This window comes from Oryctolagus cuniculus, chromosome 1 (assembly GCF_051225735.1).
Source record: "Oryctolagus cuniculus isolate XC-2025 breed Fujian yellow rabbit chromosome 1, ASM5122573v1, whole genome shotgun sequence".
In the NCBI taxonomy this organism is placed as follows: Eukaryota; Metazoa; Chordata; class Mammalia; order Lagomorpha; family Leporidae; genus Oryctolagus; species Oryctolagus cuniculus.
The window spans coordinates 226516833-226528903 of NC_142867.1; the positions used below are offsets into that span (position 1 = coordinate 226516833).

Genomic DNA, 12071 nt, shown 5'->3' on the forward strand with positions numbered 1-12071 from the left:
ACATGGGACACCTGATTTGAGTTTCTGGCTTCAAGCATCAATCTCCTGGCTGTGGCTGGCATCTGGGGAGTGAACCGAATATGGGTTCCCTCTCTTTCCCTCTCTCTCTGCCTTTCAAATAAATAAATAAATACTTAACAATAAAAGAATCCGGTTAAGGAAATAATTTACTATTTTAAGCAGTGGCCACACCGTTGGAGTCTTTTACAGCCTCCCAAGGGGATTGTTCATCTGTGTGTGGATGGTTGTTTGACCTTATGGTGACACCTTATATGGTGAAGAATTAAGGTCATTTGAAAAATGGATAAGCTTTTTAGGTACCTCATACACAAACAATAGCAACAACAGCAGACACCTAGTAAATTAAAACAGGTGTGTATCCGCTCCCATACATTCAAACCAGAAACTCGAGAGGAACTCCAGGCCCAGAGTTGCCAGATGAATACAAGTGATGTGTACTGGCTCTGGTCAAACCTAAAATTCTTTTGAAAATGTCAGAGGCTTTGGTTTCATGAATTCCACATTGTTGTGCCAATCTCTTTCTGTCTCTCTTCCCCCATCTCTCTCTCTCTCTCACACAGACACACACACATGTGCGCGCGCACACACACACACACACACACACAGTTTTCTTGTTATCCTTTACAAATCAGGTGTGGTTGCAGTTATAGTGTAGCTTAAATGTGAGGTGAGGCGCTTTGAGAAGTCAGCATAGCAGTTGACAATTGGCACGCTGGTGAGCAAACCTGCTAGAGGAGCCCTGAAGGACGTCAGGACAGCAGCTACATGAGGGCATCGACTCCGCTTTGTGTGAGGGTTTGTGGGTTCTTACCTTCGTAGGATGATGACTGGGTGTTACCATGTGTGAGCACAGAGAGAGAGGTCTTGCTCATGTTCTCTGCCTGTCTCCTGAGGTTCAGGTGTCACAGGGTCTCAGATTGGAACAGAGGCTTGCAGCTTCCTGTTCAGAAGAACTAGCTTTCCTGTAACGCACACCAGCGGATTCATTGCTCACTCAGAAAACGTGAGTGAGTTTGGTGTGAGTGTAGATGCGAATGAGTTAAATTTATTTACTCATTCCAAATCGGCACTGGTACATTTTGAGTGTAAAATGTCAACTGGAATTTTTAACGTATGAAATCTTTCATCTGTCTTTACACCAATCTTTGCACAGACCAGCCCCCCTCCCTTGAGGATTTATTGTGGTTTTGATCTGTGTTGCCTCAAACCATTGAAATCTTTTCAAAGAAGCAGAGCTGTTTTCTTTTTATTTTTTCTTCTCTTTTTTCCCTCCTGCTGTACACTGGTACCAGGAGTGGACAGAGTTTGCTATTCAGCTTGATCAAAGCACTCTACACCAATGTAACTTCCTGATCTTACTGGTAACAGAACTAAATGTTTCCATGTTCTGCCAAGATGGGTTGCCAGTTATCGACGGAGGGCTTGCATCTGGTAATAATTATTTACTAATTCTGTTTACCTTTTGATCTGGTTTTCAGTGTACAGCTGCAGCTATCAAGGCTATAAGAGAAAGTGGAATGAATCTGAACCCAGAAGTGGAAGGGACATTAATTCGGGTACCCATTCCGAAGTGAGTTTGTCTGAAATTCACATATTTCAGTGAAATGAGGTGGCTGTCCTTGGAAAGAAACCAATGCCCCACTGTGCTGCTAAGCTGATAGCCCGCCCTACTGCCCCTTTCATCTTGGAAAGCTTCTTCTGAGATCCAGTTTACTGATTTGGAGATATTTTTGAGTGCCTGTTGTTCTAGAGGCTGTGTCTGTAGCAGTAGCTTGAGAAATCCCTTGTCCTCATGTAGTTTACATTCTGGTTGGAAAGAGGACAAGTAGGTAAATAAAATCATTCCAGGTAATGAAATGCTCTGAGGAAAGAAACGGCAATGGGCTTGAAAAGAGAGTATCTTGGTGAGGGTAGTGGTGACACGCAACTGCAGCCTGAAGACTCTGGAAGGAGGTAACATTTGGGACTTACATTGTGGTGCAGCGGGTTGAGCTGCTGCCTATGATGTGGCATCCCATATAAGCACCCGTTCTAGTTCTGGCTGCTCAACTTCTGATCCAGTTCCCTGCTAATGCACCTGGGAAAGCAGTGGAAAATGGCCTAGTCTTGGGCCCCTTCATACACATGGGAGATCCGGATAGTGTTCTTGGCTTTGGCCTGGCCCAGCCCTGGTTGTTAGGCCATCTGGGGAGTGGTCCAGCAGATGGAAGATGTCTCTCTCTCTCTCTTTCTCTCTCTCTCTCTAACTCTGCCTTTCAAATAAATAAATATTTTTTTAAAAAAGAGGTAACTTTTTGTGGAGAAGTAAATGATGAAGAGTAGCTGGCAGAGGGAAGAGCATTCTAGACAGAGTGGACAGTAAGCACAAAGGGCCTGAGTCAGAAGTGAGATCGGCGCTTGTTCGTGAAGAGCCATTAATCCCTGCTGGTTGAGTTTCAGACATAAAAACAGAATATTAGCTGTATTAGTATATAGAACTTAAAATTTCAAGTGAACAAAAAATGCTGTGTTCATTTTTAAATAAAGAAGAAGAAGAAGAAGACAAGATCAAGGCATGTTTGAGAAAGAAGCCAGCATGGGGCAGCCTCCAGGAGAGAGTGGTAGGTGCAGGTTGTACATGCTGGGAAAGGTGCCTTCTGAGGCATGGGGCTTTGTTCTAGGTCAGCAGAAAGCCACTGATGGGGTTAAAGGAGGGGCTGACTTGATCTCATGTGGACTTTTTGAGGGTGTCTCTGGCTGCTGATTAAGACGGAGAATACATGGGACAGGTGAACCCAGGAAGGCGGGATGTGACTCCCTCAGCCCAGATGAAACCTAAGTCTTCTCAGATTCCTTGACAGGAGATTTAAATTCCTCTTTAAAAAAAAAAAGTTAATTTGAAATACAGAGTTGCAGAGAGGGAGACAGAGCTCTTTCATCCACTGGTTCATTCCCCAAATGGCTGAAATGGCCTGGTCGGAAGCCAGGAGCCAGGAGCTTCATCTGGATCTCCCACGTGCGTGACAGGGGCCCAAGCACTTGGACCATCTTCCACTGCTTTCCCAAGTGCATTAGCCAAGAGCTGGATTGGAAGTAGAGCATCCAGGACTTGAACTGGCACCCACATGAGATGTCAGCTTTACCTGCTGCACCAGAGTGATGGCCCTAAATCCCTTTTCCCACACAGACTTTCACATACTCACTGAATTAATTTGTTTGATCATTCAAAAAGTATTTATTAAGCAGTAACTACATGCCAGGTACTTTCCTAGTTGTTGGGATATAGCAGTAAACAAAACAAACAGCAAAAGGTCCCCATCTTCCAAGGCTTACCTGATAGATGATGAGTAGGCATGGTAAGTTGAAAAGCAATGTGATGTCAACATACCTACCTAATATAGTGTCAAGTGATGGTAAAGACTATGAAGAGGGTAAGGAAAGTAAGGAGATAGTCTTGGGGCTTTATTACAGATAAGGAGGATTCAAAAGGAAACAACGTTTAATGAATATGAAATGAATGCAGCTTCCAAATAACTAGGAGGGAAATTAAGTCTAACTCGAATCAAATGTCTTTTTTTTGGAGTTATCCTGGATTTTTTTTATATTGCCTCATTTGTCATATGAACCTTGTAAAGTAGGTTTTTTCCCCTCTCCAGGTTTGGAAATTTAGGTTCAAAGAAGTAAAAGGTAAAATGATCTCTCCAAGGCCACACTGCTTGTGCTGAGGCTGGGCCCTAAACTCAGGTTTAGTTGATTCTAAAGGATGTGTGCAGGCCGCCAACAAGAAGTAGTCCTAACACAGAGAATCCAGGAACTTTCCCCACTGAATGTTTTTCTAACTTGGGGCCAGAAAATGACTGTCTAGTTCTGCTGTGTCCTCAGTGCTCTGTAGGGCTGAATTAACATCCTGCTTTGAAAGCAGGTATCTTACGGGTCAGGTAGACTTGGATTCAAGTCCAGTACCTGTTTGCTTGGTCACTTCATCAGTCTGCTCAGTGAGTTCTCTGAGAATGTCTCTGGGCCAGGCTCTGTGCTAGGGATGTACACACCCACAGGTCCTGCACACACCTTGCCTTCTTGGAGCTCACAGGCTGTGTGCCAAACCCCTTGTTGTTTACCTCTAGCTAATTTGTGGAACTTCCTAGGACCCACAGTTTGCAGAGGAGAAAACTGAAACTCAGAGAAACTAAGGGACTCGCCCAAGATCACAGGGCAAGGAAGTACTGCAGAATTAGAATCCCGATTACTCCCTGCATTTTCTTTGCAGAGGGTAGTTCAGCAAAGTGCTAGGTGTGCTCATGGACCTTAGAGGTGAGATTTAGTAGTGGAATAGATGATAACCAGAGGTTTATTTCCTAGTTCTTGCTGTCCTGTCTGGGAAACCTTAGACAAGCCACTTAGCCTCTCTGGGCCTCTGTTCCTTCATGTCCCATGTGAAGGGCTGTCCTCAGTGGCCTGCCAGCTCCCTTCTGAAGTTCCAGAAGCCTGAGACCCCATCAGTTAGTGCTGCTTATTGCTAACTAATTCTTAGAGTGGCCTGATTGAGAATCACATTTTCTTTCAAAGATATGGTTGAAATAATAGCACCCCTGCAGCCCCACAGGAGTCCATGATTGCCCTGGGTGCACAGCATGTAAGTTTGAAGAATCAGTGTGTTTAACTTCAGTTTCCAAGGACATAGACATAGGGATCTGTTGCATTCTTTTCTACATTATTTTATCTTTGTTAATGGGTGTAATCCAAGAGAAAGTTGTTGGACCCAAACCGCCTCTCCTGCAAAACTCATTTTTTATATACTTTCTTCCCTTTGACAAGGTGGTGGGGTCATGAGGCCCCTTATTGAGTTATAGGTTTGGTAGTTTTCCAGATAAAAAACGAATGATCTGTTCTTTATTATGGAGGCTGTGTCATGTGAGAGGAGAAAGGCTGATTTAGAAGGAAGAGGACTGAGTTTCTATGTGGTTTTGGCAGTGACTTCCATATGACTCTGGGCATATCACCCAGCGGCTTGCTGACTTCTAGCTCCTTATTTGTAGAACAGTTGAAATAGTGCATAATAATAGGCAGAGATGCAGTGACAGTGATAGAAAAAATAGATTAGCTAATTTAGCTAATGTGACTTCCTTAAACTATGTGACTAGAAGATACTGTTATTTCAGTGGAGTTTCAATTTGTTATATATCTATCATTTTAGGATAAAAAGGAGGAGCAAGCAAGGGAACTAATATGTTGAACACCTACTATGTGCCAGGAATCATTATGTGCCTAACGTACACATGGAAAGTTGAAAAAAGTATAAAGGTTAAATGTGTGCCTTCGTGCCACCTAAGCATGAAATTGAGTTCTAGCCCTTCTACCTTTTAGCTTTGTGACAGTGGCAACTTTCTTTGCCTCTCTGAATCTCACAGAGTTCATCTATAAAATAATAATTTATGGATTTTGCCTTACATGGTTATTGGAAGATTTCAGTGAAATAATGTTCATGAAGTTTTTGATAGACTGAGTTAGTGCTAAATGTTACTGTTTCCTTTACTTCCTTCACAAATGTGTGGTCCCTTTTAGGTGCGAGGAAACAGGTTCAGAGAGGTCAGCCATCGACCCCAGGTCACACAGCCAATAATTGGCAAAGCTGTAAGGAAGAGAATAACACATCACAGCTCGCGTTAGGAGTTTGTGATGTGGGGGGAATGAGAAGCATAAGTTCCTAGGATCAGTTTCTAGTTATAATATTTTGAATGTAGTTCCAGGAAACTTTGCCTGTCCTGGCTGATTGCGCTCTTCCTCTGCCTGGTGACACCTGTAAGTTGGCATTTTTATCTTCACTCTGAATGCCCAGAGCTAAGTTTTATTTTCAGTCACAGCAGATCTTAGTGTGACTACTTCTCCCTGTTGCGCTGCTCTGATTCTTGCATTCCTGTTTAAATGAGTATACCCTCTCTGTGATTCTTACTGTCTTACTCTGCCTCTGAGCTTTTGAGAAGTAGGTGGAAGATAATCCTAAATCGATAACAGGCCACATGGGAGCCTACGTGGTCCCCATCACCGGCCTCTCTATGGCCTCTGAGAAGCAGCTCTTGTGGCTTCATGTACATTTTCATCCTGGCTGTCGTCTTCTCAGGTGAAATGCCACCAGGCCCACGAGGCTCTGTTTTTGTTTGTTTGTTTGTTTTTTTAATTTATTTGACAGGTAGAGTTCTAGACAGTGAGAGAGAGACAGAGAGAAAGGTCTTCCTTCTGTTGGTTCACTCTCCAAATGGCCACCACAGCTGGCGCTGTGCCGATCCAAAGCCAGGAGCCAGGTGCTTCCTCCTGATCTCCCATGCGGGTACAGGGGCCCAAGCACTTGGGCCATCCTCCACTGCCCTCCCGAGCCACAGCAGAGAGCTGGACTGGAAGAGGGGCAACAGGGACTAGAACCTGGTGCCCATATGGGATGCCGGCGCCGCAGGTGGAAGATTAGCCAAGTGAGCCGTGGCGCCGGGCCCTTCTTCCTTCTTCTTATTGCTTTCTGGGCACTATTTATTAAGCACCCATCTGAGAGTTGCAGTACCCCGAGGAGCTGAACTGAATGCTTTAGACTCGCCTCCAGATACTCCCAACTACTCTATGGGTGAGAGGATATTCTCAGCCTCAGTTGGCTGCCGAGAGACCAGAAGCTCCTCAAGTTGATGTCCACTGCCAGACAGATAGGAAATGGCAGAAGTAGGGCCAAAATCGGGATCTTTATTGCTGCCTTTCTTCCTGTTCTTTTCTCCTGAAAGATGATCTCCCTGGAATATGTTTTTCACTTTTTAAATAGGAATCTTGAAAAGTTTTGAGTAGCAGTTTATTTTAATCAGGTCAGATTTTGGTCTCTGCCTTATTTGTATGCCCCAAGACAAACACACCATCCCAAACTCATTGTTTTACTAAGATGTCAATGAGAAAGCCACCCTAGGTGGGGTGGGGCTGTTGGGGTTGGCGATTGTTGAGTGCGTGTCTGGCTTTAAGTGACACTATAAGGAAATCACGAATTCACGCGGAGAAGACAAAGGCACGCGTGGTTGACTCTGTTCCCCGCTGAGGCTGCGTCCTTCCTTCATCCTTCTTGTCTTCTTCTATCAGTGTCTGCGTAGATCTTATTTTACACTAAGCTAACTAAAAATTGAAACACCTCTTCTTCGCAGGGAACCACCGTAGCCATTTGATTTTCTAGGGTTTTCCTGTGCAAGGCCATGTATGTGTATCTCCTCCATTTTTCTTGTGAGGATTTTGGATTATATTATGCGTACTGTTACTGCACTTTTTTTTTCACTTAACAGTGCATCATTGCTTTCCCTGATGAGACTTCTTCACTCTCTTAAGGCTGCTTAGTGTTCATATTTTACACGTAGCACGAGCCAGTTTCCAAATGTCAATGTCTGGGTTTAAATTTCTTCACTTTTCTTTCACTTTTTCCTCACTGCTGAGGCCTCCCTCCCTGTTCTTCCGCTGGGAGTGGGAGGTTGGGGAAGGAAAATTGGGCAGCAAGTGAACGTGGAGGGGAGGGGCCTCAGTGTTGCTCTTGCTGCTCCTTGCCCGAGGGCTTGTTTGCAGCGTGCTCCTCAGGGCCACACTTTCCAGGTTTCAGGGCCAGACAACCATCTGCTGCACTCTCGTGAGCCCTCCACCATCAGACCCACACTTTCTGTCACTGTTTACAGAAACCTACTGGGGTTGAGTATCTCCCCGGCCCCCTGTGTGGCAATACTAATATCAAGCAAAATGACCCTGTATTGAGTGCAAGCTAAATTCTAGGTCCTTTGCTGTATTATCTAAATTGCTTTGTTCTGTTATTACATGTGTTTTTCATTTTTAAAGATTTTATTTATTTGAGAGATAGCGTTACAGAGAGAGGGAGAGACAGAGAGAAAGGTCTTCTATCCACTGGTTCACTCCCCAAATGGCTGCGCTAGCCAGAGCTGGACCAATCCGAAGCCAGGAACCAGGAGCCAGGAGCTCCTTCTGGGTCTCCCATGTGGGTGCAGGGGCCCAAGGACTTGGGCCATCTTCTACTGCTTTCCCAGGCCATAGCAGAGAGCTGGATTGGAAGAGGAGCAGCTGGGACGTGAACCAGCGCCCATAAGGGATGCTGGCACCGCAGATGGAGGCCTAGCCCACTATGCCACAGCGCCGGCCCCATTATGTTTGTTGTTTTTATACATAAGCAAAGTAAGCATGAGAGAAGTTAAATAACTTGCTCAGCTGTGTTTAGCTCATAAAAGCTGAGTTGAGCAGGACTCACACTTGGGTCTGTTTGACTTTAACATCTGTATCCTTGCGTCTGTGGACTTCTAAGAGTATGTTCTGTTTTTGTTTTGTGTTTACTTGTTTGTTTTTGTGTCAAGGGTCAGCTGTTGGTACTTTAAATGTTAATTATATAACCTAACTATATTTAGTTTTAACTTTCAAATAATAAAATGAACCCATTTCAAGTGTACATGATGAGTTTTGGCAAATATATGTGACTCTGTACCTGTCATCCCCATCAGGATGTAGAGTATTCATTCACCCCAGCGAGTCCCACTCTGCCTCTTCACGGGTCAGTCTCCAGTCCTACTCCTCTGGTGCCAGACAACCACTTGCCTGCTTTTAAGAGAATATAGTTTTTGTCTTGGGATGTGAAACTTCTGGGACATTCATGAGTTTATAACATATTTTTTAAATATTTCCTGTATATCAGGCATAGTTGTAGACACTGTAGATAAAGTAATGAATAAGCCAGACAAAGCCTTTGCCCTTCTGGGGAGATGGTCAATAACATACATTTACAGTGTGTGTGTGGAGAGGGTGGGAGAAGAGAAATAAAGGATGCCATGCCATGGATGGGAGTGGTGATGGTGGTTCAGTATTTTTTTTTCTTTGAAAGTCAGAGTTACAGAGAGGAGAGGCAGAGAGAGAGAGAGAGGTCCTCAATCCGCTGATTCACTCCCCAATTGGCCGCATCGGCTGGAGCTGGGCTGATCTGAAGCCAGGAGCCAGGAGCCTCTTCTAGGTCTCCCATGTGGGTGCAGGAGCCCAATGACCTGGGCTGTCTTCCACTGCTTTCCCAGATCATAGCAGAGAGCTGGATTGGAAGTAGAGCAGCTGGGTCTCAAACCAGCACCCATATGGGATGCCTGGTGCTTCAGGCCAGGGCATTAACCCGCTGTGCCACAGCGCTGGCCCTGGTGGTGGTTCAGTATTAAGGAAGATGTATGTCCACACAAGTCTTCAGAAGGCCAGTATGCGAGGTGAGAACTGGATGATGTGAGGGAGTGAACCATGCTTATATATGGCGCTGAAGCAGGAAGTGCAAAGGCCCTGAGGAAGGAGTCCACCTGGGACATTCAAGTAACAGCAAGAGGACCTGTGTTGACTGTGGCACAGTGAAGGAAGAGGAACCAGAGATGAGAGCCGAGGGAGTGGGGAGACTGACTCATGTAAGGACTCATGGATTTCCCTGAGGATTTTGGCTTCTTACTTGGAGTGGAATGGCAAGCATTGAGAAGCCTGGATCAGGAGAGAGGTACAACTTAGATTCTGAGCATCTTCCCAGCTGCTGTTTTGAGGGTTTTACTGTAGAAATACAAGGTGAAAGGAGACCATTAGGAGCTACTGCAATCATGCCAACAAGAGATGCTGGTGTCCTGGGTTAGAGTTGGTCGTGGAAGAGGTGGTGAGAAGTGGTTGGATTCTAGATGAGTTTTAAAGGAAAAGCTGCCAGGATGTTTTGATGTATTGGATGTGGATTTAGAGAGGACTTCAGGGTGACTTCAGAGTTCTCAGCCTGAGAAGCTGTCAGGAAGGAGTTGCTGTTTACTGAGATGGGCAGACTTGGAGGGGATGGGTTGGATGTGAAGGAAGAGCAGGGTTGGTCAGGCCTATTAGGCGGTGCCCTGGGCATCTAACTGGAGAGGTCAGTAGGCTGTTGGGTCAGTGAATTTGGAATGCAGTGCACGGGAGTCATGAACATGTAAAGGAGGCCATGAAATTGCCTGAGATCAGAGAGTAAATGTCGATGATGAGGAGAAGTGCTCTGGGACTCAGCCCTGGACCCATCGCTTCATGGATTAGGGGTCAGTGAGATGAGGAGGAACGGGCAAAGGAGACTGAGAACAAGGGGCCAGCAAGGGAGGAGAGGGGGAGGGGGTGGGGTCCTGGAAACCAGGTGAGGACATTGAAAGAAGAGGTACGCTGAATTCTGCTCATGGCTTAAGGGTGAGGTCTGCCAACTGATCATTGGATTTAGCACCCTGACTTCCTCACCAGTTTGTCCCTCTGTGTTTTACTCTCTGGGTATGGTAGCACGGGTCCTCTGAGAAGCAGTTGCCTCTAGGATGTACAGGAGATAAATTGCAGCAGACGCAAGTGGAGATGGAGCAGGAGCAGACAGGGGTTTAGGCTCAACACCAGAGAAGAAAAGAGACGACTGGAGAGAAGGAGACTCACTGCAGTGCAGTTTTGAGGAAGTCTCCGCCTGGCTGAAGGGGCCTCCAGGGCAAAGACAGCCCCCGGATGGATCCCATACTGTGTGTAGTGGTCTGGCTGCAGTACCTCTGCCATGCATGGTGGTTGGCTGGGAGTAGCTGGGGAATGTGTCCTCCGTGTGACCTCAGTGTGAATGTCACAGGGGGCTGAAGGTGCCAGGCATTTGTATTCCTCGTAGTAGGTTCTTCTGGAGGACGATCTGAGTGGCACCTCCATGCCCGCTGCGATACCTTGGGCAAGTTGGTGAACATTTTGGAGTTTCAGCCTCTTTATCTGTGAAATGGGAATACGTGGTATGGTTTTGAGCAGTCATAGAATATTGTATGTGAGGCCTGCCTGGCATATCAAAAGGACTGCATAAATTGTAATTCCTTTGTTTTAGAGTATTATTATCTTGGAACCATCTTTTTTTTTTCCTCTGATTAAATTTGGGAGTAAAACCAAGGACATTTTATTTCTATTTGCTGATTTCTCTTTTAGTCCTTAATGCCATCCTGCCTTCTCTTCCTCACTAACTCCCTCCCCCAGACTCATGCTTGTATAGTTTTCTGTCCTTCCCTTCATTTTTAGGGTTGGGAGGAATTGAGTCATTATGTTGTAATTATGTGAGAATTTAAGTTGCTCGGGAACACTGTAGTTTGATTGTTGATAAGCACTCAGTTTGTTCTGTGAATATGAATTACAGTGAACACACCTCCTGGAAGGCATAGTTCAAATAAGAAAATCCAGTGACTAGTCCTGCCTGTGGTGTGAGGCTTGCTGTATGCTTCCAGTGCAGGTGAGAGATTCAGACTCTTCTTTGGCATCTCTACCGATTGAACCGCTCCCCAAGGTCTCAGGTCCCTCTCTTCCTCTGAGCGTTGTTGGAATGACAGACATGGTGCCTAGACTAGGCTGTTTCCCTCAGACTTTGTTCCAAGGTGATAGGAAGGAGAATTACACTTAGAATCAGACCAGGGAGCTCCCCAGACAGCAGTAAAAAGCCCCTGTGTTATCGTTCCCCCAGCCTCAATTCTCTTTCTCAAGTGTTTTCCCCACCAAATGCTGACGTGCGCTTTCTCTTGGCTGATGACTAGGCTTTGTGAGGGAGAGCAAGCTGCGGAGGGTAGGGTAGGGTGTGCTCCAAGCTGAGGCAGTGGGGAGGGGTAGCTGCTGCCCTGCCAGGGAGAGCCCAAGATAGGCTCGTTATTTAAACTGTGCAAGTCAGCGTCCTCATCCGGAAAATGGGATAACAGCAAAATATGCTTTCGTGACAATTGACTGGGAGACGTTCCTGTGAGAGATAAAGGGGAGAGGAAGCAGTAGTCGTCAGGAGAGCCTAAAGTTTGCAGAGCAGGTCTGACACCAGTGAAGACAGGAAAGGAACTCAGAAGTGAGGTTAATGTCACTTGTACAACTGTCATTGTCAGGTTTGCAGTCCTTACTGATCCTTCCTGTGACCTTTTCTGTTGGTGTTAGGTGACTCTTTCGGGGGCGTTGTCTTCACTGCCCTGGGACATGCTGCTTTCATTCAGGGTTCCACTTGGAATGCCCGTACTATTCAATGGAAAGGCATATGGCTTTTTTAACAGCTTCCTTGACAT

General features: G+C 45.7%; 1 protein-coding gene across 1 annotated transcript in view; it reads left to right on the forward strand.

Moving 5' to 3' along the window:
* Positions 1-12071, forward strand: part of MRRF (mitochondrial ribosome recycling factor) — a 61350-nt gene that overhangs the window by 25017 nt on the left and 24262 nt on the right. Inside the window, exon 5 of the mRNA XM_002720494.6 lies at positions 1500-1591. Within this exon, the coding sequence (XP_002720540.1) occupies positions 1500-1591 (92 nt within the window). The remainder of the gene's footprint in view (positions 1-1499; positions 1592-12071) is intronic.